At 39.2% G+C, this 26,306-nt stretch overlaps 1 protein-coding gene across 10 annotated transcripts in view; it reads right to left on the minus strand.

Moving 5' to 3' along the window:
- XRCC4 (X-ray repair cross complementing 4) overlaps positions 1-26,306 on the minus strand; it is a 336,879-nt gene that overhangs the window by 57,767 nt on the left and 252,806 nt on the right. For 2 of the 10 annotated variants that reach the window (XR_014310086.1, XR_014310087.1), the window contains exons 9-10: positions 25,695-25,782; positions 6,529-6,980 (exon numbers count right to left, since the gene is read on the minus strand). The exons of 5 other annotated variants lie outside the window; for them this stretch is intronic. Coding sequence is in view for 1 of the 5 variants with exons in the window: in XM_082724702.1 (XP_082580828.1) it covers positions 6,965-6,980 (16 nt within the window). In the remaining 4 variants the exon portion in view is untranslated. Of the gene's footprint in view, positions 1-6,528; positions 6,981-25,694; positions 25,783-26,306 lie in introns of those variants that run through there. 3 more of the 10 variants (XM_082724702.1, XM_082724699.1, XM_082724700.1) reach the window with 2 other exon arrangements.

The raw sequence follows: 26,306 nt of genomic DNA on the forward strand, positions 1-26,306 counted from the left end.
CCTTTCTTGGTTCAGAGCCATACTGTTCCCACCTGCCTTAGTTACTGATGTTTTCTGCTGAAGACACTCAAGTAGCTTCAGAAGAGATGACACATACATGATAAATGTACTCAGGGCTTGTATCTTCGAAGCTGTATTTATAAAGAATTCTAGGTAAAAAGTTTTACTTCAGAACTTTAAAGGTATCAGTCTAAATACCTTTCCTTTGTGAATTGTGACTTTTTTCCCCCCTAGAGGTTTGCAAGGTTTTCTTTTTAATTACATTGTTCTGAAATTTCACCACAATGTGTCTAGTTGGGGGGTCTGTTTCCATTCACTGGGTTGGAAACTCAGCGAGCCATTTCAAACCAGAGTCTTATTGTTCTTTAGCTCTAGTGCGTATCTTTTTATTATTTGGCTGAATAATTTAAACACTGCTTGCTTCCTTCTCTTTCTGAGGTTTTCATTAGTTGAATATAGGCCCTCCCTGTTTGTTCCTCATATTCTCCATCTTTTACTTTTTATTTAATGTTTTAAAAGATTTCTTTGATTTTATTTCTTCTAGTATCTCTACTGATTTTTTTTATTTTGACAAATTATATTTTAAATCCATAAGAATGCTTTCTTCTTCTCTTATTCTCTTATTTCTTGTTTTATAGATTTAGTATTTTCTTGGATCTTTTTGAGAATATTTCTGAGGATGATTTTTTTAAAAAGTTCTTTTTGTTCCCTGTATCATTTCAGCTTCCTTTGAGGTTGTTTTTCTATTTTTTAGCATTTGGTACTTCTCTTTTTATACTGCTAGTTCATGTTCCAGTGTTGTCTCTGTTATTAAGAAAACAGGCCTGGGTAGATGGAGCGGATGTTTCTGCTTTCATAGTGGCGCAAGATTGTTCTCCTACCGGGTCTCTCCCCTTCTTTTTAATTTTTTCCTGGGTTGGGCCAAGCAGTGTTGACCAGCAAACTATGAGGACCATCCAGAGCAGGAGCTGGCCGTCAGGCTGAGTGCCAACAAAATGCTCAACAAAATACTTCCGTCTGAGGCATCAACAAATTTACAAATGTTATCTTCTCCCAGTATGCCCAATTTCTTTAGAAAGGAGTCCTCATACATTTTGCCTGGAGATAAAATGTGAGCGGCTTACCCACGTATATTGGAGCTAGGGCGCTAACTGAAGAATTCTGGACCTTTGAGTAATCTGTGTTTAACTCCATCTTTCCCTCTCTCCCTCTGTTGTGTCTACTGACTCTGTACCCAAGGCATTTCAGGGGTTCCAGAGGGCAGATAAGCTTTCTTCCCCTACAGAGCTGTCAGAGGGTATTCTAGGTTTACGATTTCTCTGCCCTCCTTTCTGTCGTATGGCTCCCATCTACCTTTTTGTATTCCAGGAATTTATTAAATAGCTCAACCTTTAGTGACACACACTTCCCATTCTCGCTTGTCTGTTGTGCCAGGCAGTTGCCTTTTTGCTTTTAGTCATTACTCAATGTTCCCCTGCTCTGCTCTTCATCACAGATTGAACACTACATGACATGACCAACCCCTATAAATGACATTTATATGCCAACTGGCTTCCAGGGAGTTTCAGCCAGTGGGAAGCACTGGTAGGATACTGGAGAGAGAAGAAGAGGGACAAGGCAATATATTTCTTTCTTCTCTTTCTGTCTTGGGCAGCATCTCTAGAAGCGTTGCATTCCTTCTTTCTTGTGCAACACATCCTGACCCCAAGCAGCCCCTTTCTGCATGGTTTCAGCTCCTGACATGCAGGCCGGGCTTTGTAGGCTCCAGCAGTAATAATTTCTACCTTGACCTTTCCAGCCCTAGTGGTGGGACCAGTGCCTGATGTTGCAAATTCATTTGGCTTTTTAGATGTGCCCACACTTTCATAAACAGGCGCCCATATTCAGTTCTCTTTAGTAAACTACTTGGTTCAATTTTCCTGACTGAACTTGACAGATACAGATATAAAGGGAGATTGTATTCTACATTTCTATTCTTCTAATTCAATAAGGCCGTGGAAGAAATGAGAGGCCAGTGCATGTGTTTAGCCTACCATTTTGAATTGGAAAATATATACATTTTGAAGCTTATGATGCATATTGCCAAACTGCCTACTAGAATGTTTGTATCAAATTACATTTCCACTAATAGTGTGATGGTATCGATTGCCCATCACCCTCAAAACACAGGGGACTGATGCTTCTTTTAAATCACTGCATCCAATCTTTGTATGGAGATCTAATGAAAACTTCAAGTTTTCCTGGCTCAGAAGATTTCATATTTGTGTTGTTCTAACAGCTGGAAATGATCTATGAGGAGATAGAGCCAACTGCACTCGCCTAACATTTGATTCAAGATGGTTGGCCAAGTTACTAAGGAGCCCAGAATCACAAAAGTAAGAAAAAGACACAGAAAGCAGCTTTTCCAGTGTCTGCTTCTGATATCTAAAAGGAAGAAATTATTCTGGCTCTCTAGAAAAGTAAAATTCCCCAAGATAAATAAAATCATTGTTGAGATCCAAATTATTAAAGTATGACTCAAAGAAGAGAGAGTCTCACAAAAGACTGAGTTAAAACCAACTCCTAACATCTCTGCTTCCAAGCCTAAAATTTCATTGGAAAAAGTTGCCACCTGTCTCCATGAGAATCTCACAGAGATTTCCAACTCGAGAACTAAACACAGAACAGGAGTACTAGAAATAAGCAAGCTCCAATTTCACCTTATAAAGTAGGAGCATAGTTGCAGCCCTCACTGAAATCATGTGGAAATATCAATCTGGAGTCTTGATTAGCCACATCTGGCCATGACTCAGTCCATTCTATGATGGCTTTGCCCAAAACTTATTTTCCCTCCAATACCGCTCTCGACACTCACCACCTATCAACTGCTAGTAGTCGTCCCACTCACTCTAGACCTCCTCTGTGCCTCCCATGTGCCTTTCACTTGGACAGGGAATATACTGAGATACGCTTTTACACCAACTAATTGTGCTCTAAAGCACATCACTTATACTCTTTGGTCTCAGTTTTCTTATCTATCAAATGAGCCTTAATGATCCTGGAACGTCCACCCAGCTCTGAGCAGGAGCTATGATGGTTGGAAAATATGTGTCTTTAGTAAAGCCATTTAGCTGGGGCCATTATAGTCACAAATAGCCTCAAATCTGGCCATTTGATCTTGTCTTCCAGAAAGGTTATTTTATTTTTATGTGTTTAAAGCATGATTTTATGTACTTAAAATGTGCTACCCATTTTTTTTTTTCCTATCCTGTTCTGGCATTTCTCTTCTTCTCCTTCTTGTTTTTAATATTCCAGAACCTCAAAAAATGGAAGTATCTCAGCTGTTTTCTGACGTCTGAGAGGGCCAGGCCTTATTATTCAGTGAGTCTATTCACATCTCTTGCTCTCCCTATGGTCCATGAACAGGTTACTGTGGGATGGAGAAGAGATTCGGTTTTATGAAGTGATGAATTGGTGTTCTGACTAAACCAAATGTTTTGGTGACTGATGGGGTGGAACCCAATAATTCTGCCAAGTTGGGATTAGCACCAGAGCTACTTCCCCCTTGGTGTAGATTCAGCTCAAAGTCACGGTTAAAGAGAGATGAAGGAAATCCAGTATGCAAGAGTGGACATCAATTATAATAACCTCCTAAAGTTTTTTTCAAAGTTTCAAAAAAAGAAAACTGGAAAACCTCATCACACACTTTAACACTCCACTTGTAATTTGCCTAAGGGGTATCTTTGTTGAAAACTATTTCTAATGAGATGGATGAAAAGCTAAAGTGGTCAATAGATTGGGCAAAATCAGCCACAAAAAAAATGTCCCTAGGGATTTTAAAATTTCATTTCACCACGTGTTTCATATACATAGTTTCTTACCAGTCTTCTCAGTCACAACTTGTTCCTTTGAACTCTAAGAATCAAGGTAAGGCTCAAAATCTTTTTTTACAAAATAATCATTTATCACTCTAGTCTCAAAAGCTGTAAAATGTACTAAATACAAATTTTACTTCATACCTGAGGAATTTAATGTACTTACCTCCTTATTGAAGATGGGGCATCAAAGAATTTAGTATGATTAACACATTCTGTGTTTGTTCTCCTTTTATTTATGCATAGGTTAAGTTTTGGAAGTCACTTTGCTTTTTCAGTTTGTGAGAGTATTTGTAGAGGAAATAACTAGCAGGGGTCAACAATGTATAGTACAGGGTTCCAGAAAACTGGGTCCCTCTTGCTCTATGCTAACTACTTGGATCAAGTACACAAAGTAATGTGTCCACATAAGATACCACTTCTTAATGAGGTCGGCTCCTCTCTTAGCATTCCTTACTGGTCCACAAATACCAATTTTAACCAACCCAGTCCTTTGGCAATGGCTGAGGCAAAAGATATCAGTGTTATCTTTATATATTTCCAAGATAAAGTTTTCCTATCTTTCTCAGCCCAAGTAAATATACAGCTATGTCTTCTCTATATTACAGATGATGTGAAAAAACGTATGTTTCATGGGTAACAAATGGCATCTCTGTTTTATCAAAACTACTTCTCTGGGAAGTAAGGGTATTTTTCGAGTCTTCTATACAGAGCTGGAAATTCAGAGTTGCAAAGCAAAAACTGAAGGACTTCATTAAATATCATTAAATGATATCCAACAACAAGGAGATATGAAGAAAATCAAGTCCACTTATTTTACAAGAATGTCAAGGTCCATGATTAAAATGAGCCCCCAACCAGGCAAAGGGCTGGTCTTCAGTACAAGGAAGGGCCTTTTGTCTGGCTATAGCCTTTGACACTTGGGAACATATAAACTTGAATAACTTAAGAAATCCTGAGTGGGGGAGGAAAAAAAAAAACACCTCCCGGAAAGCACTTTTACACTGTGGATTACACTGTGGCTGTGGCCTCTGTACAGTATCTGCCTTATCTGGTGCTGAGACAAGAAGTACATGTGAGCAGTTCTCATTCAGGAGGAAGCTGACTTCCAAAGAGAGGTTAAGTGGCTAGCTCAAGTGAAGAGAGCTAGGCAGGGGGAGATCCAGGACTGGAACGTCAAAAGTTAGTGACTCCAGCCCACTTTATCCCACTGTGACACTATCTCTACTCTGCTGGGGACAAAAAAAAAAAAAAAAAAGTGTTGCTGGAATTATCTATCAGTGGAACAGACATTTGTACTACTTGCAGTCATTTGGGGAAATGTTTCTGGTTAACAGTAAGAAACATTTGCATCTCTTGTTGCAGAGGTCAGCAAGAATGGGGTAGGTATGGGATTCATTCTTTTTGGCAGCCATGCCCTGGACGGAAAGGGGAGCCAGCATTATCTCACTGACAAATAGAAAGGAACAGCAAGTTTTACACCCACTGGCTTTAAAACGACAGCCAGTTCCCCTTGTGACGTCTACCTCAAGCTGAGTAATGCACTTGAGAGCTGTTTTGCCAGCCTCTCAGAATGTAATCTTTGACCCCTTTTATTTGGGATCCGGTGACACTGAGGCATCGGAAAAATGATACACTGCCAGGATAAAAACAACAGCATTTACCCTGCTTTTATTTTTCTTCACATTCAAAGATGCAGAAGCCAATGCTGTTGGTAACTCTGTATGACAGTGTGTGGTGGAAAGGGTCACGTCAGCATGCATGCATGCCTACTTACTTCTGTATGGCCAGAACATTAACCTCATCTTCAGAATGTTGGTTGATGACTAGCTTTTCCACCTTGATAAACTACTTGTGCTCACTGGTTAATATTCTATATCTCCCAATCATCTATTTACTTTCTGATAGGTCAGGAGGTCAGGATCTCACAAACTTCGCTCCTGAATAACTCCCATGGTTTCTGCTGTACTAAAAAACCACCAATATCTTTATAATATTTTTCTTTAAAATGACTCACTCTAATATTTTAAAAGATTATATCACTACTGTAGATGGATGAAGAATACATTATTGGGATTAAATAGATGGCAGCTATAAAATGCATATGCAATCAATACAGAACAGTGCTTTAAAGTTTATGAAAATATTGATACCTTGTGCTAAAGGCTCTGAGTGTGCGACCTACATACTCTATTAAAATTTTTTTTAAAAAGGAGGGAAAGCAGGGGACATTATAAGAAGTATTAAATATATGCAAACACTAAATCAAGATTTCCTCTTTTGTGTGATCAGAAAGATTGAAAGAAAACTGACCCAAAGAATCAACTTTTCATTATGGGAATCAGTATAGTGATGTTGGGTCATTGAGCTATCTTGTGTGTTCTCTCACTTCGGGAAATACTTCAGTTGTTAAACATGACAAAATTTGAATTTTTTTTTTCTAAGTAGGCTCTGCGCCCAGTGCAGAGCCCAATGAGGGGCTTGAACTCACAATCCTGATATCAAGACCTGAGCTGAGATCAAGAGTCAGATACTTAACTGACTGAGCCACCCAGGCGCCTCTGAAAGAGCATTCCTATTGCTCACTTAGACCCTAGTGAGGAGGAGAACCGAGACAAGGGCGGGTGTTCCTTTTCCTTCACAGCCAATTCCATTCAACACAAAATATAAATTATGTGCTCAGCTATTTCAAGTAGTTTATTATCTTATTTGGTGAGGAGAGACAAAGACATTTGAGATAAATAACTACAAACCAAATCAATACTCTTAAGGGGGCATGCTACGTAGTCAGGCATGTAAGAGCACATGAAGAGCCTTTGGGTTCCTCTGCATGAATGAACCACAAACCACTCACCCTGTAGATAGACAAATTAGCAACGGGCCACATCTGGATGGAAGCAGCCCCGAGGGACTCAAGGCATGGTGAGCAAAAGGAAGAAAAAGAAAAATGGGATTTCTGGTCTTACTCTCCTGCCCCAGGGGCACTATCAGTATTCAAGGGAGGAAGAGAAGCCACACTCAGAGTCCTGAAGAATTAGACCTTAGATACTCTGTTTGATTTTCCATGTTCTGATGGTATTTGTTGTCACAAGTATGGACTAAGGAGGGTGTTAGCACAAAAGTATCCTGCAGAAATAGCAAATAAAACAAGATTATTGACATGTATGGCAAGTGTTTTAAAGAACCGATTTTTATAACACAGATAATTATCAAAATATTAAAGAAAAAAGTTTTGCTTCTTGTTTCAATCATTGTTCAGTGGCTTCATACCCATTTTCTAGCAAATAACAATGGCAAATGGCCAATCTCTTTCGAGATGAAGACTGTATCATGCTAGACATTAGACTTTCAATGTGTATAGACTGAGAAAATACATAATGATCAAAGTCTTCTATTAATTCAGTGATACAAGGAAGTGAATTTATATTTTATTCATCACCTCATCTACAGACATTTAAAAAACAGTTCTGTGTGTGTATGACATAGTATTTATTTAGTCTACCCATACTGAATGTGCATATGGATTTACAGACCCCTCACAATAAATTCTGCTACCCCTGGGGGTCCAAGACCTACTGGTAGGTAACCTCGGAGTAGGACAGGCTTATGATTGATGGCAGTGGGGAGGGCCTGGGGCACATCTGCGGGTCCTCCATTGCTTTTATCATCTTGACCCTCACACTTTCTTCCTGAAACTCTGCACTCCTCTGTTTACTGAAAATATTTTCTGTATAAACTTCAACAAGTTGGTTATGATTTTCCACAGTGGGAACATTTTTTTCATGTTAAAAAAATGAATCTGTGCTTTAATTGGAGACCTTCACAACTGGGAGAAAAGTCATTTTAATTCCAGAGGTATCAGGTCTTCTGCTACCCTTACATTAATATTAATATGTTAGTCCTGAAGCTAAGTGGTGAACACATGGTTGTTTGCTGTATGACTCTGTATACCTCTGTGACATCCTTATTTAATAATAAATGAAAGCACAAGAATTTCCTGCACAGTTATAGCTCTTTTCCTTGACACTGTTATCACAACAAGCCAAAAAAATCTACTAATAAAATTACTTGCTGCAAAAAGCATAGTGAAGTAACATTGTAAACTTACTTTCTGACTGTTTTCTGGAATTTGAACTCATTTGTCTTAGCACGTTTTATCAGGACTTGTGATTCAAAATGTGTTTGTGAACTTTTGCCCAAATGTGCATTCCTTCTTTTGGGTCTGCTTTTTGTGTGATCCTAAGGACCTTCATGACTTTCTTCCAAGCAGTGTCTTCAACAGGTCACATATATGTTCCTGAACTCACCCCTCTCCCCTTGTAGCAGGAGATCTTCCTCTTCCATGGCACAACTTACAATAAACTTGTTTACATTTGCTGTCTACAGGTACTAATAATGTCCTAGCTGGTTCCAATCCACTTCACTCCAACTTGTCCCTGTGATACCACGGAAAGTGCCCTTGTCACTGTCACAAACCACTTCCACATGGGCCAAGAGGCCACTTGTTGGTTCTCAGCTCATTTGCTTTCTCAGTTCATCTGACATGTTGACACTTTAAATAGTTTCTTAAGACTGTTTCCATTACACTCACCTATTTATTCATTCAGGAAGACCCAAAGAACATAACAGTAAAAAAGACTGGGTTCTCATGTTTATGAATGACCGTGACAGAGAAAGAGAAACAAATATGCAGTTACAAAGGCCATGGACACTAGATGTGCTAATGCTGTGGTGGGGAAAATAGCGTGTGAACACAGGACCAATGAGGAATGCCTAATCAGGATTTAGAAGTTCAGGGAGAGCTTTCTGAGGAAGTGACATTTAATCCAAGACTGGGGTGATGAATAGGAACTAGTCAAAGAATGGAGTAGGTGTAGTGAGAAAGGATACCCAAGACAAAGGGAAGAGCACATGCAAGGACTTGGAAGTGAAGAGAACATGGAAATGTGGAGTAACGTAGTGTCAATAAAATGCAGAGGGTTTTTTTGTTTGTCTGTTTTTGTTTGTTTGGGCAGGGGAACAGTAACAAAAGAAAGAATTAAAAAAAAATGTCACCAAAGTAGGGAGGGATCACATCATGAGAGTCCTCATAAGACAATTTAAAAATATTGGACTTTTTAATTGAAGGCCCTGGGGAGCAAATGAGGAATGTGGAACTGGAAAATGATTGAACCAGGAGAAAAGACTGGGCAGGGGTAAGGTTAGAGGGCAAGATTCATTAGGAATCTGTGACACTGATCTAGGCAACAGTGGTAGCGTTAGTGGTGGTAGTGTTAGTGGAGGTAGAGAAAATTGGCCGTTAGAGGAAGAAGCAACAGAGCTGGATGATTGGAAGGGGGCCAGGATGGAAGAAAATGTCTGGTCATGAGATGGAAGAGTCAGTAATAACAATGATCATAAGGTTGGTGCTCTTCACCAACGTGGAAAGCACCCAAGTAGGAACGACATGTGGTTAAAGGTAGAAGCAGAATGATGAGTTTAGTTGGAGCTTACTAATATGTCAAAAGCAGAGACACACTTGGACAAGCATTGGGGACCTTGAAAAGGACTGGCTCTCCTCTGTCTCTCTCAGAGATAAGGAATGAAGAAATAATGAGGACTTGTCTGTTCCTAAGAGCTTTCTCAGGAAGCATGTCTAAGTGACCCCTAACCTAAGATGTAGAGTGTGGGCATGACATGCTTCTAGCCTGGAATCCACCTTTCTTCTTAAGCAGAAGGACACTTTCCAAACTACAGACAGACAGAAGCCACAGCTCCAGATCCATGGCTCTGAGAACTAGGGTATCAGGGAATCTCTAACAAGAATCAGACATATAGTGACAAAGGACACATGACCTCATTGCCAAGTTTTTGGTAATCGGCTTTAAGAGGCCTCAGGAGTCATAAAGGATAAGGAGTTTAGGGGAAGCAGAAGTAACCATGAAATAGCTAAAACCCGAATCGGGGGCTCTTGTCCTTTCACAGGATCCTGACAAGGTCTTGGCAATATATCAGGTTTGGGATTAGCAAACCGGGCCAAGTTGGAATGAGGATAGATGAAATATAAGGAAAGAAAAAGGTTCATTTTAAAAATCTCAGCTTTGTTAGCTTGTGCATTTTATTTTGCATTTTAATGGTGCATATCATTTTCAGCGGAGGTCTTGTTTCTTACAAGATCATTGCTTTTGCAATCTTATGTGGAGCAAAAAGTAAAAAAGGAATATATATATATGTGTGTGTGTGTGTGTGTATATATATATATATATGTATGTATAGTGTATTTTAGTCCCTTTTAAGAAATCATTTAAATTGCTAGATGTTTGTTTTATGCCAATAGCTTCCCAATATGTGTCATTTTTCTATTTTCAACCTGAGTTTTCCCATTTATATTCCCATTATTTGTCTGTCATAAGGCTACATCTCCCTCTATGCTAATACTTCATATGCCAACACAACCCGCCTCATCAGAAGGCTATCAGTGCATTGTGAATGCACTGTTTTACTTTAGGGAGTTGGTTGGGAATTCCCAGAAAATTATCTTTAGTATATGTTGAATGCTGAAACTTCATTTGCAAATGAGTCCCTTTCTTCTACAATTAGAACTATGTCAGGAGCAGCAAGGATGAGAGCTTGTGGCTGACCTGAATTTCTGTAAGCAGAGCAGTCAACATCCCCACAGCGCCTTGCACAAGGGTGGCCACCTCCCTCTGCTCTATTAGTCATCATTAGCGACACCAGGGAGTGGTTTAACTCAGTTTACAAAAAAGCAATTGTTCTGAGTCTACTCTCAGGGGACTGTTTTGTCAGGGGCACCGGCTCTATTGCATCAGGCACCAGACTGTGCCCACCTCTCCTTCCTGATAGTTCTGGTTCACTGGGATTGGCAGTAGATTAGCAGTAACAATCCTGGACCTTTAATGCTGCTCTTCTTGGGCACCAGGCACTGTGCTAAGTGCCATTTCACATGAGCTCATTTATCTTCAGAGACACCTGTGATGTGAGATTATTGGCTGCGTTTTAGAAATGACAAAACTGAAGTTCAGGGAGAGGAAGACATTTCCTAAGGGTCACCCTGAACGGGGCTTTGAACTCCACTGTTTGAATCTTCAATCTGTTCTCTTAATCAGAATCTTGAAGCTGAAATCTCTCAGGCACTGGACCAATGGCCTGTTCCCAGAGGATGCGGGGTACAAGAACTCTTGGATCCTACCCCAACTCTTCTTTTGTTGCTTTATATACTGAGGGTCAGTGTAGAGCTCAGTGAAATAAGAAATCACAGCCATGTTTTAAGAACAGTCTGAAGTTCTGCATTTGCTCTGCTCTCTCAGTAAACCAGCTCTTTACCTGACATGGAATCCAGAATTGCCTGCTTTGTATGCTCTAGTGACTGACTAAAAGAAAAGCCTCACTGATTGGCTACGAAGTCCAAAGTCTTATGCCAGTAATTCTCGATTAGATGACAGGATCATATAACAAGACAACAGGCAGCCAGTACAAGTCCACTGTACTCCATCTTTGACATCCCTTTATTAGTCACCTTGTTATGCAGGAATGTCCCAGGACAAAAGACATGGGCAGGTATATTTTGTTAGTGTGAAGGTTGGAAACAATTATAAGAGTGGGGACCTAGTGAAGAGATCACAAGCGATCGAGTGAGACAGATGGAGAAAAAGCAAATGTAGCAGAAATTTGAAGAGAGAGAGAGCTCTTATTTGTCGCATGTTTAAAGGGCAACTAATCAGATTTTATTGATTACAGGCCACTCTAAAGAACCACATGCTGAGACTGGCTACAGTTTTTCCTAATGACAGTTTTACAGTTAAGAAAATATCACTGTCTTCATTCTAGAGACAGCTATCATTTCACAATTCAGAGAAAATGTTGTGAGAATTTATTATATAGCATGGAAAATTTCTGGAATCAAACCATTATTATCTAATAGATAAAGGAAGCCCAGATTATAGAGGAGGAATGTGTATTAGCCACAAACACTTAACACAAGGGGTTTCCTGCACTGGACTACACTTCAAAGTTTTTGAACACCAAACAGCAAAACAGAGGAGTCTGCCATTTTGATGCTGCAGATAGCCTTTCTATTCTGGGAAAAACAACCCACTATGCTTGTTAGTTATGAATAATAAAGCAAATATCTCTGTTGTCGAAGCCAAAATAATAATCTGGATTCAGACCCTTTTAAGCCCACAGGATGGCTCTTCCATTTAGTCGCATAAATCAGATATGATTTCACAGAGTTTTCTTTCTCTGCAGATGGCTTTTGGGGTAGAGGAGAGCAGAGTCCAGGGCAGAAACTTGCTTTTGTTGTTATATGGATTTAGGTTGCTTTACAATAGCATATTATTGTTTATTGTTGGGAAGACCGTATCAGATCACACAAGTCTATGGTGTGTATGCGTGTGTGTATGTATAATAAATGCACATGCTGGGGAAATTAGAGGGCTCAGTCAGTTGAACCTCTGCTTCTTGATTTCGGCACAGGTCATCTTGGGGTGATGGGATCTGACATGTATCAGGTTCCATGCACAACAGGGTCGGCTTCAGATTCTCTTCCTCTCCTTCTGTCCCCCCTGCTCATGCTCTCATGCTGGCTCTCTCTCTCTCTCTCTCAAAAAATAAATTTAGAAAAAAAAAAAAAAGCCTGTGTTTGTTACTGTTCCCATATGTCAAGATCTTAGTATCAAAGAATCTGAAGACTACAAGAATGTTGGGTATGTTTAAACTTGACATTTTATAAAAAGTTCTTGATTGGGCTTGGTACAGCTTAAAATGGTTTGTAGATGCCCCCATACTTTCTTTAATAAATGGCCCAACAGCCCTAGTTAGGGAGAAATAAAATGATATTGAACCATTTGCCTGGTTAAGTATATAGATTAAGGCTGACCCAGCAGAAGAGTGTAGGGGTTTCCTTGGAGAATTTACAGAATCTTTTCTCAAAAGAAATCCTGGAATATGCAATGGTTCAGGAGGCAAAATTTAGGATAAGGAGAGGAGGAACTTTTCCTTTGAGTCTCATGATGACTGGGCTTAGTAGAGGAGAAGAGTAGAGGAGAATACCACTGAGAAGTGTGCATATGAGTGTGCTAGATGGTAGATGTTGATAAGCTGATTCTTGTAATATGATCACACGTGACTGGTTACTCCCTATGGGTCTGGCCACAGTACATTAAATGAGTCAGTGAGGTACACTTTCCTTGTAGTATTCCCAACCTTTCAGGTTTTCAAGTAGCTGGTGTGAACAAAATGATGACTACAGAATGACCACCAAATTCAGCAATCTGGAAGTTATTAGAGAGCTTGATAAGGTCTTATTTAAAGTAAGTAAGCTTGATCTGCTGGGCTACATGAATCAAAGAAGGTTGGCCACCCTATTTTAGGATGAAGCAGTACAGTGGGGAGGCAGTATGGTGGGGCAGGAGCAGCAGCTTAAGGAAACCTATTCTAGGCAGATCAAGGAGTAAGCCGTGGTCCACAGAAGGAGCAAAGACCTAAGCTGCGAACCATATGGATGGCTGAAATGATAAATGACGACCAGGATGCACCTGAAGAGGGAACAACCCAGTGGTCACATAGGGTGATGGCTGAGGTCTTTATTTTGGATATTTAAAAACACAGGGGCATAAATACCTCTTCAAAACAATGATTTCATTTCCTTTGGATATACATCCAGAAGTATGATTACTGGAACACATGGTAGTCCTATTTATAATTTCCTAAGGAACCTCCACACTGTTTTCCATAATGGTTAAAGCAATGTGCATTCTCACCAGCAAAACACCGAAGTTCCCTTATCTCCACATCCTCATCAACACCTGTTATCTTTTGATTGTTTGCTGACAGCCATTCTAAGAGGTATGAGGTGCTATCTCATTGTGGGTTTGATTTTAATTTCCCTGAAGATTAGTGATATTGACCATCTTTTCATATCCCTGTTGAGCATCTGCATATCTTCCTTAAAAATATGTCTATATGGTCCTTTCTCAATTTAAAAATTGTTGTTTAAATAAATATAAATTCCTTATATATTTTATATATTAATTCCCGATTAGATATGTGATTTGAAAATATCTTCTTCCACTTCACAGGTTGCCTTTGCATTTTGTTGATAGTTTCCTTCACTGTCCAAAAACTTTTTAATATGATTGTAGTTCCATTTCTTTATTTTTGCTTTTTTTGCTTTTGCAAAAAAATAAGCCAGACACAGAGCGATAAATATCATATGATCTCAATTAAATGTTTGATCTCAAATTAAAAAAAAAAAAAAAAAAGACCTCCCTGAAAACATGGAATCCAAGTAGAAACATGAAAATAAGGAAGGGATTATGTACGTATTATCTGAAGGGAAAAGCATTTCAACTAGAGGATCAGCATGTTCAAGGCACAGTGATGACATGACTGTGGGTGGAAGAAAGATAGAGCAAAAGAGGCACTGTAGGAGGTAAAGCCAGAGACATGGAGTTGGGAGCAGATCATTAAAACCTTTTCAGAGATGGTAAAGATCTTGAGTGTGCAGAGATGGCACAGAAGAGTTTTGAGCAGAGAAGAAACATGACCTGATATTTTTAAAATTAAATATTTATTTATTTGAGAAAGAGAGAGCGTGTGGAAGAGGTGGAAAGGGGCAGGATGAGAGGGAGAGAGAGAATCTCAAGCAGGCTTCACGCTGAGCACAGAGCCCGACACGGGTCTCAAACCCAGGACCCTGAGATCATGACCTCAGCCAAAATCAAGAGTTGGATGCCCAATGGACTAAGCCACCAAGGCGCCCCTGCTCTGATATTTTTAAATGGTTACTGGTTGCTATGGGAAGAGACTGCAGGGAGACTAGTCAGGAGTTCCATATGTACTGCCAATAACCCAGGTAAAAGAGGATGTTCGCTTATTCGAGCTCTGAAGTTGGTAAAAAATAAAAAAAAAAGTCAGATTCTCAGTGTCTGTTGCTCAGGAACTGGATGGATATAGGATGCGAGAGAAATAGATGAATCAAGGATATCTCCAAAAGAGGTTTTGCCTGGGCAGCTGAAGAGAGCTGTTATTTAGGAAATAGAAAAAGCTGGTAAAGAAGTATGTTTGAGGAGAAAATAAAGCATTTAAAGTTAGATTTACCATTTCTATTGTACATCCAAGAAGAGAGGCCAGGAGGCAGTTGGCAATTTTCATCCTGTAAAAGTTACTTAAAGCAATAACTAGATGAGGCCACTTAGCCAACAATGTGAAGAAGTCTGAGGACTGATCCCTTTACAGAGATTGGGAACATTAGAAGGAAGCAAAAAAAAAAAAAAAAAAAGGAGTAAAAAGGAATAGCCAGTGGAACAGGAAGAGAACCAAGAGAAAACAATGAAGCAGAGACGAAGTGTTTTAAGTTATGAATGTTTCTATGCGACTAAGATGAGAACAAAAATGACCCATGACTGTAGCACAGCTCCGTTAAGACTGTGACTTGGAGATTTAGAGATATTCTAAATCTAGAGTGGTTCACTAATTAGGTAGAATAATAACCTATGTATTAATAAGTCAACTCAAGGTGAAAATACGTGGATCTGTTAAAAAAAATAATCAAAAATGACATATCTGATCAAGATATACCACCAGTGGTGGCAGAGGGCATATGCTGAGGAGTGGTCTGTCTACAGTTTAATTCAGCTATTATTTGGAGCCCCTTCTAGAAAAGTGGAAAGTTGATTTATAGTTATGGGAATTAAGGGAGGTCATACGGTCTCTCTCTGTTGACACAGTCTCCAACACTGAGGCCATCAGAAAGACCATCTCAATGACTATTTTTCTTTAGTTGAAGTTAGTTATAAGGAATCCATTTACTCAGTTTTATTCTGTTCAGATTTTTGTTCTTATCTTGGCACTTCAGGATATCTGTGAATGCAATTGGTAGTGAGTCTAAGAGATGGAGTTTGTTCAAGATGGGCACATTTCTCTAGTTTGTGAATTGTGGGCCAAAAATGGAATGGTAGCTCTGAAAATGAAAGCCAGGCACAGAGGTTTGTTGTTAACTTTCATGAAGGGCCCTATAACAATTTAAGTGTCTCACCCTTCTGGGACTAAAGACATCATGCTTTCCCATGACCTGAAATGGAAAATCATTCTAGTGTTTCTGGGACAGCATAGAACACACACTACGTGAAGCTGTCATAAAATATTTTACTTGTTTTATCTTACTTTTTCCTCCTGCTAGCTTCCTTTATTTTGGCAAGAGGTAGGATGTGATGACCTAAATGAGGCTTTTTCACATCTAATTTCCAGATTTGGGGACAAAAGGTTTACTTTCCTCTTTAAAAACATATGAACTTCCAGAAGTGACCCAGAAAGAGTCCCACGGAAGGCAAATGTCCTATCAGTTTTAGCATGATCTGCAACACTTTACTGGAATGGGATTTCCATTACCTCTTGAGCAGACTAGTCACATGAAGAAAATTTACAGTACCCTAAGTGGTATTTCCTGAGGTGATGGGTCTCCCACCTAACAGCCTTGGAGCACAAGTCTCACAAAGCATAATGCTTTCTGCATACAGACCTATAAATGCCCACTACAGACTTCACCAAATAAGCCTCCTCTGCCTACAAGGTTCTACAAGTCTATGCAGGCAATTCAAACAAAACTGTGTCCGTTTCTCTTCACTTTTTTTCCTAAGCTCACACCCCTGGGTTTTGGTTAACATTTAAAAAAGATATTTAAAACTGCACTTCAGCCACCTTGTAAAATGAAAGAGTACATTGTACAGGCACCAAAGGTACACGTCAGTGCTTTTATCAAATTCCGGGTCCTGCTCTACTGCACTAATTGGAACCATGTGTTGAAAATGCAAGACAGGACTTTTTCAGCTGTTCTTTAATTAAATGGAATAAAATAAGGACAAAAACCTCACATTTATTTATAAAGAGAGACTGCTGGATTGTTCTTTTAGCAGGACTGATAGATGATCCTGAGTGGGAAGTCAGCCCCTGTGTCAGGGCTCCAGGGCCATTGGTAGTCATTTTAATATTTAAGGTATTCTCAAGGATTCCATGATATGGTTTACTTACATTCAGAAAATGCCTGATTGCAAACGCTTCTCTGATAAGGAGAGTAAGGGAAGTGATAGAAAGCCCAATTATTTTCATGTACACTAGAAGACTGACTCATGAAGATTCTTTTTGATCTTTGTATAAAGTCCAGTCACTGCAAAAGTCATCAGTGAGGTGGAAAAAGTGCCTCCTCATGCACTTGCCCACTTAAGTCTATGGAGAAAGAGTGGCCAAATGAGTGAGTGTGTGTCTAGCAGAAAGACTTCGAAAAATACAGTCTTGAATTTTCTCTTGAAACTTGAAAAACAAAATGTAATTCGATTTTTTTAGAAGTGTTATTTCTGCCACTTTATTTTGGGGAAAAGGATACTCTATACTTTAAATTGTCCTGGGATCAAAATCCCAGGGAATAAAAGGTTAGTTCACAGTGTCTCCTTTCAGGATATGAGCCCCTCTTTCATGATGCTTTATGGTATTTCACATTCACTGAATGGCACAGTGTATTTAACTCCACTCCCTTCGTCCCGTACAAGTTTTAGATCCAGAACTGGAACCTCTGCACAAAGTGTTGAAGCCTTAGGAAGGAGATGAGAATATTGCTTCCAACAGCACAGTGGCACCTACAGCCTCCAAAAAGAGGTGATGAAGTGAATTAATGAGGACAGCAACAGCAATTCCTCCAAAGGTGTATATAAACCGCATTCTGCAGGACATGGGAATGTCAAAGCAGGGCTGGAATGTTCAAGAAAGGAGGGCAATTTCACAAGAGGTTAAAAATCACTCCTAAAGGAAATGGTGAAACCACTCTTGCTTGTATCAAAACCCAAGACCCAGGCACTAGAAAGGGGTCTTTCTGTTGTGGGCCGTTGTGTCACTCTACCATCAGGAGTCTTTCTCAACTTCCAAAGATTGCTGGAAAAATTTAATCTGTGGATATTGCTTAGTATGAAGTGGAGCTTGACTATCTTCCAGACAGGATGGGAACCGCATCAGAGAGTTACACAACCTGCAGAGAAGTGGGAGAGACCTCTGGGTGCCTGGGAGAGAACTCTGGGTTTTGCCCTTACGTTGTCTTCAGATTGCACTTTCAAAAGCACAGATTGCATCAAGTCACTCCCTTTCTTCTCTTAAGATCCTTCTATAGTTATTCATTCACATTAAAAATCCATGAGGAGTCACACTACCTTCTCAGCCTCACACTGCACCTTTTTTCTCCCTTCACGCCAGCCACAAAGCACTGAAGATGCCACACTCCCCCACTCCTCTGTGCCTCACACATGGCCAAGTGCATCTCAGCCCTCTGCCAAATCCTCAGTCATCCCAGAAGTTCAGTTCAAACTTCGTCTATCTATTCAGGTCTCCCTCGCCCACAACCTCTACTTCCTGTACTCTCCCAACAAAATAAGTGCTAAAGAAGTGATTCTTCCTTATGTCCTCTGAGCTTCCTGGGCTCCTCTCTTGGAGCACTTGTCACACATCTTGATTGTGTACATATCTGCCTCCTTCCTTGGTCTAGACTTCCAGGTACTATGAGACAAGATGATGTCACTCATTCCTATGTCCCCAGTGCCCGGAAGAGAGCTTGACACAAAGTGTTCAGTAAACATTTGGTGACTGAATAAGCACATATACACTAGGATCTGCATTCTTCTAATCATAGTTGAGAATTTTATGTAAGCTGAAGGACACAGGGCAGATTCCTATGTCCTTGCACATAGCCCAAAGTTCAAATTCTTGAGATGAAAGATTACTGACACATAGGGTGGTGACAGTGAAAACACACATTGAATTACTACCACTGAAAAGACTTTACTTAACATTTGCTGAATGCAGGCAATTACGAAAGCTATTTATATCAGATATGATAGGTTAGAGCTATAACGGAAAAAACAAAGGAAGAAAGAAACCTCTTCAGAAATGGCAATATTTTATATAGAAGTCCTCAAGAAATTACTAGCATTTGTTTTATTATATACTTTCCTTTTTCTCCCACCTTCATCAAATGCTGTGATTCTTGCAGAACATAAAGTTCTTATTAAACAAGCATAGCCTTTGGATGACATGTTATTGAGTCTGAAAATCTGTCTCTATGTCATAAGTAACCACACTTTGAGAGTCTAAATCATAAGGAAAGATAACCAGTTATTGCCAACATAGAGTTGCAATTTTATCTTCTAGGGGAAGAATATGAATACATGAATGAATGGGTGAATACATAAACATACTTAAAACTCTGGGATAGATTTTTCTTTTCCCTAGACAGCACTTGGGCAGATGCTTACAATGTTTTTCTCCAGAGTTCCTCCCTTTTTTATACTTCAGTGGCAAATCTGCCTCCCTTCTGAGAGTCACATTAATTTTTTAGATAGGTCAATACCTTCAATTAGGCCTTGCTTTGCTTAGAACTCATGCCATCTTTCTAACATGACATTACATATATTGTGAGGGCAGATGGTATTATCTCAACACTTAACACAAGCAACAGTGTTACATGAAAACCCATTGCATGACTACCTGATAAATACATGGGATGATCAAAATTAAGAGAGAGCTAAATAGTTCTTCATAAGAAAATAACAGCAATTGGGGGAAAGCTGAGAGGGGATGGATAGTAATATGGCAAGAGGTTGGACTCTTAAGGTGACATGTTGGCAATGGAAAATTCAGGCAGTAGGAAAGCCAGAAGACTTTAAAGAATAGAGTCACAGTACAATCAAATATAAATTGTTCATTTCCCTTGAGGTAAACTACCTCTCTCTGACCCAAACCTCCAATAAATTCCACTATATACAGAGATTTCTCAGTGCTTTTGTCATGGAAGTCAAAGAAAAGGAGGGGAGATCCAGGCTGAGTAGCATGGAGAAGAGAAAAAAGAAAATCAGTCTTACTGTAAAGTATGAGATTCTGAATCCAGTGGTAGCAGGAATTCAGAGCAGAAATGGCCATGAAAATAAATCCTACAGGAATTCACAAAAATCTTGCGAAAAACACGAGACCTCAGAAAGAACCACAAATGGGGAGCTTGAGCTAATAAATTTCAGAGAGAGTCAATTTAGCCAATCATCTGGTTTTACATACTGTATGCTGATGCATTATGTGCTGATTTTTTTTTTAAAAGATATTTATTTACTTATTTGACAGATAGAGATCACAAGTAGGCAGAGAAACAGGCAGAGAGAGGAGGAAGCAGGCTCTCTGCTGAGCAGAGAGCCCGATGCGGGGCTCGATCCCAGGACCCTGGGATCATGACCTGAGCTGAAGGCAGAGGCTTTAACCCACTGAGCCACCCAGGCGCCCCCATTATGTGCTGATTTGATAGTGTAATAGTAACACTCACGATAAGGGCTTCTATATATGCTTCACTTACTGTGCAGCAGGCTCTGTGCTAAGTTTATCTGCATCATCTCATTTGATTTTCATTGCACGGATGAGAAAATTCAAGTTCAGAGAAAATAAGTCTGTTGCCCAGACTCAGACACTTAACAGGTGGCAGACACAGTGCAGAAACGTGGCTTAATCTCGTTCTCAAATCCACATCCATAATTCCTACTTATTCTATTAGAAAATTCCAGCCAGGAGACACCAGATTTTTTGTGCCTTGTATATACTAAAAGCTCCTACAAATGTAAAGTTGTCACTCTACGTTATTCTACATGAGCTTTATTAGTCAGCTATTGTTGAAATACCATTATATAACAAACTAACCAAATCTTAGGGGCTATGAGTAACAAGCTATTATTCCACGCTCATGGTCAGCATGGTTGACTATATAGTTCAGTCTCTAAAATGGGGTCAGATGGATGGCTCTTCTAAAGGTTTCAGGATAGTGAGTTTGACTCCAGATTAGGACTGAGTTCAGTTCTGCTCCGTATCTCATCAGGCACCCAGGCAAGAGGGACAGCAGCTACCTGGGGCATGTTTCTCTCACAGCAGAGGTTAGAAGCTCCCAGAGGAAAAAACAGAAACATGTAATATCTCTTAACTCCCAGGCTCAAAAACTGGTATGTTTTTATTTCACCACATTTTATAGCCCAAAGAAAGTCAAAGGAGCGGTGGTGGTGGAGAGTAAATATTTACTGACAATAATTTAATCTTCCATAGTAATCTAAGTACTCCTCTGTAAACCTAGTTCCTCATAGAGGTATACTGTATCTCTTCAAGAAGTAGAACAAGACTGTTTCCAACATTACTTAGTAGAGGCTCTGAAAAATTTTCAGATAAATTCCCTAAATGTTTGCAAAGCACAATGACAAAGCATACTGCTCCCATCATCACTACCAGCATCTCATCCTCATAAGGGATCTAAAAGTCTCACAAAGTTTTCAATCACATCAAGTACGAGAGAAAGAGACAGAGAACCCACTGTCATCATGTAAGAAGGCGACACCTTGATGGTAATCTTTTCACTATTTGGTAAGATCAACAAAAATTATACTGCTTTGTATTCTTTAAAGGATTAGCATACACATTAATCTACCAATGGTGGCAACTTGGTGGCATTTTACACTTAAAATTCACTTTCACATAAAATTCACAGTACTGTTCTCTGTTGCCAAAGATCACAGATATTTCATACTGTCACTGAAATCCATCAATGAAAAAAAATAAAATCCATCAGTGATTTGAAGACACATCTAATGTAGGTCTGTCGTATATAATGGCATTTTAATGAATTTTAAGATTTATATTATAAAACTATATAAATTTTAATTATTAAAGTGGTTTTACTTTCCTGGCATATTCTAAAGTTTATCTATACCAATCTAGATTAAAGCTCACTTGAAATACTCTTTTAATGGTAGTGTTAACGCCTTACAACTTATTAATTGAAGAAAATAAAATTTAATTAAATTGTTCAGTGGAGAACATATTTGATATCCTTATTAGCTGGGTACGTTTTGCTTTGCTTTAAAGAACCATTTCACTAGTAAGACCTCAGAAAAGGGAGGAGTAATTCTTGGAGACATGCCTGTAGGGCAACTGGCTTTGAACTACAGAAGAACCTGAAGTTGCTCCCCACCCCCACTATGATCTCTGTCCCTGTCAGTCTCACCGATCACATGACACTTCTGCTCTGCCTTGTCTTTCTTCTAATCCATCTCTGTGCTAACTTACACAGCGGCTTTTTCAGTGAACTCAAGTTCGGCCACACCATGAGGGTCCCACTTCTTTCCCTGGTCTAGTCAGCTATGGATTGGGTTGGGAGGTGGGGCAAGGGAAGGTGCATAAAACAAGGGAGCCATACTGGACACCCTGGGATACCACCTCAAAATCCTCCAGAGCCCAGCTCAATAGCCGCCATTTCTTTGGCAATCAGATCCAGGCAGGTATTGCTCTACTTCAGGCAAGTAACAGTCCCTGTGTTGCTCTTTTTCCTGTCTGGGGCTTCCCTGAGACTGCAGCTTTGGTCACCTGCAGGAACCTGCTACATTTTAAACAGGGCCAAGTGAAATATGTGGGAACAGGGCTTCTAGGACACCCTTTACCAATGGAAACATGTATAGACGCTTCCACCCTTCTGCCCCTAGATGCACAGTCCTGAGATAACTTTCAGAAGGTACCTCAGAAGATCCTGGTGGGGTGAAGCATGTCATTCATAGTCCTGGCCACCTTGATAAGGCATCCTTGCACTGGTTTTTCCTCCTTTCCATGTACATGCTTCTAGTCCAGCACTCCCACTCCCTGGGATTGGATCACCAAATAAATTGCCTGTATGCAAGCCCTTATCCCAGGCTCAGTTTTCAGAGAAATGCAGAGTTAAGTCTGATTTTTACAAGGGTCTTGTATAAGCAGGTTCCATAAGAACTGTCTAATCCACCTACATATATTTGCCAGGCTGTGTTATTTCTAAGATAGTAATTAAGTTGGAGACTGTCTCTAAACCAAAAGTAAGTAGTTCAGGACTAGCCTATGTTCCATTAACTGGAATAGCAGCAACCAAAGTTGCTCCTGCCCTTAATGAGAAAAGCTACTACTGAGATAGGTGCAGGCTCCAATCTCCCTCTCCTCTCCTGAAGAACCAAGAGCCTCAGGGACAAAGAGACCCTCACTCAGAAAATACAGTTCCCTATGAGATTTTGTGATGAGAGTTTAGGATGAAGGGCCTCCATAAGAGGGAAGAAAAATCAACAGATGAACAACAAAATTCCAATGAATTTCATTCAAATGCAGAGGAAAATCAGAAAGTGATAATGATAGTTGGTAAATGAAATGACATGTGGATAACTGAAAGGGATAAAGTAAGTAGAAGGTTGGCTGGGGAGTGTTTTAGGTTGTGTAGATTAGAGAGGTGGGAGTTAGTAGTTCAGAGGACAGGCAGTTATGAAGCAACCACAAAATGCTTGTCACGTATTTTTCAAGGTAACCTTTTCTGATTGTTAAAATATGGAGAAAATCACTGCAAGCTTGTTCACAGAACACTTGGAAATGAAATATGCCCTCCTGAAAAGCATTCATTGGAAGTTTTCAGAACAGCAGCAAAAGATTTTAATTCAGGCAATAGATAGAAATGGATAGTTCTTCTGTGACTAACATTCTCCCTTACAAAATGTGTTAACTACCTAGGTTTTGCATTTCCTGATGTATAGGCAAATTCATGAAGTCTTCATGAATTTAGATGTCAGCTAATTTCATTTTATTAAAAATGGATTCTATAAATACTGAGTGCAAGAATTAGAGAAACAAAAGGAGGAGGGTTGGCTGCTTCTGGGCAGTATCTGTTGAGGACCCAATGACTGGTTTTCCTTTCTCATTCCGATATCCAGGAAGGGCTCCACAACCTAAAGATTTGTGGCACTGTGTATCTTAGCATAGAAGTGTCAGCTTGAACTAGAGAGCTGCCTTAATTATACAACTTAGCTTCACGCTAAATCCACCTGGCCAATATTCCTTCTGGGATGCCTTCTAACATGTCTCCCTCATTATGATGACTCACAATTACAAACTTAAACATTAACCCCAAGCCCCTACCTCCACTACCTTCTGTACTCTCTCTGATCTGACAGACCACTTCGTCCTCAGTTCACTGTACCCAACCCTACTAATTCCTCTACCCTCCTCGTTGGACCTTTTATCTTCTATGGACCCTCTCCCATAACTTTTAATTCTTTGTTCTTCTCTTTATGCCACTTACCCTACCATACTGTGATATTATAGTATATCACAGAGTGGTTTGGAACTCCAGTCTCTGGTAGTGTTAACTCCAGTCTTAACCCCCTTCCATATACTTGCACTCTTTGAGAGCAGGTCCCAAATTTCACTTATAGAACATAAGCTCCACAGCAGCAGAGCACATTATTACTCATTGTTGTATCTACTGCCCCAAATAGAGACTGGCACAAATGCTTAACAAATAACTGGTGAGTGGTTGGATTTATCCTTTAATTCTCCATGAGGCCAGTTCTGCATTTTGTGCATCACTGATCCTTTTCATACATTTTTTTTAAAATCAAATTTACCCAATTAAAAGCTACTTGGATCTAAAACATAGGGTTCAGTATTTTATAAATTTGAGTTATAGGTCATTAAGAAAAACTCATCTAAAGTAGTTCCCTGACCTTTTAAAACTACATAATAAAGACATCTCTTCCTGAGATAGGACTTTTTCTTTCATGAACTTCCCTAAGGAGGCCTAAGTCATACCATCTGATTATAGACCAGAGCCAAGAATTACACATTTTAAGTTGAAAAAAACTTCAAAAATGCAAACACCTTGTTTTACAAACAGAGATAAAAAAAAGGTCAAAAGAATGAAAAAGAAAACAAAAGTCATGCTGCATTATAACTTAATTTTTGTGCTTTTCATTTCAGTGTTTTCCCATAACAATCTGTTTTTGAGTATAGACAATGGAAAAATGTGAGGAAAAATCATGGCAGAGAATGACCAGATCTGGGTATCTTAACACCAGATCTATAGGTATCTGTCTACATAGCACAAAATGTAAAACTATCCCTTCAATATCTCCACACTAGATATAAAGGAGGGAACCATAACTATGGACTTATTATGCTCTGTTCTAACCAGCTGAGTCAATCTGACAAACAGTAATGGTTGAATATATCTCCTGTCCTGGAATAATACTACCAAAATTTTGTAAATGTTATGAACTTTATAGATTCTGTTGTTACAATTATTAGGAAATACTCTTTATAAATAACTCTCTCACTGCTAGTAAGGTAATGGCCAAAATTGTTTTCTTCTTCTCTTTCACTTAAAAAAATTGTACACATATGTATACACACACATACACAGTTGTATACTAATTTTGGTTATTCAGATGAGATGACATTATGTTGAGATTCTCGTACTTCATGTACAAGATCCCCTTGGAAAATTCCAAGACAAATCTCAGATTATATGAAACTCATTATTATAGTGAAGTTCCTATGTAACTGAGTAGAATTTTATACTTACAAAGTCTATAGACTTATAATTATATTTTTATATTTTACATATTTATATTTACATTTCTTTTAAATTTTCCTTCTTAAATGGAAGCCACTATGGAAATAAAAATGCAGTAAAATTTCTATTTAAAATATTCTTTTGTTCCATTGACTTAATAAAATCCTATTTCTGATATCAACAATATGTATAATTCTTTCTCATTCACTCTCTACAATCAAGCCTACATGCATACATATTTATGCATATATTATTTATAATTAATCATACAATGTACTTGAGCTTTCTAAACATTTCTTTGTATCAAATCAACTGACTAAACTTCAACCTAAAGTTTCTTTTCAAAATAGTTTAATAACTTAAAGAAACATTTCAAGTGCCTATGTTGTGACAGACATGCATTTATTCATTTAACAAATGCTTACCAAAAGCCTTTGTGAATCTAGCCCTGTTGTAGGATCTGGAAATAGATAAGACAGATGGTCATACCTCTGCTATGCTGGGGCATATTTCCTATGGGGGACATGAAAGAGAGGGAGAGAGAGAGATGAAAAAAATAATTCTAGGTAGTAACATGCACAGTGAAAAAAGCACTCTAATGGGACAGTGACTGGGAGTGTACTCATCTTTAGAAAGGGTATTTCAGGAAAAGAGACATTTGGTTCGAGACCTGAAAGATGAGAAGCCAACCATATAAAGATGAACATTCTGAGTATAGGGCCCAACAATACAATGGTCCTGAGATTTGCCCTATTCGAAGGACAGTAGAGTGAGGCAGGCAAAGAGAAAGGAGCAGGAAATCAAGGGGAGAGAGAGGTAGGGGCCAGATCATATCAGACCTTATATGCTGTGAACTTTATTCAAAGGGCAATGGATTACTACTGGAGGGTTTCAACCCTGTTGTGAAATGATCTTACCTAAAATTTAAAAAAATCAGTTTGTCTCCACAAAGCAGGAGATGAGCAGGCAGACCAGTCAGGAGGCAGATGTAGCAGATACAAAGAGAGAAGTAGACAGAGTCAAGCTGTAATTTGGAG

The sequence above is a fragment of the Mustela nivalis genome (genome assembly GCF_964662115.1).
Source record: "Mustela nivalis genome assembly, chromosome: 3".
NCBI classification, from domain to species: Eukaryota; Metazoa; Chordata; class Mammalia; order Carnivora; family Mustelidae; genus Mustela; species Mustela nivalis.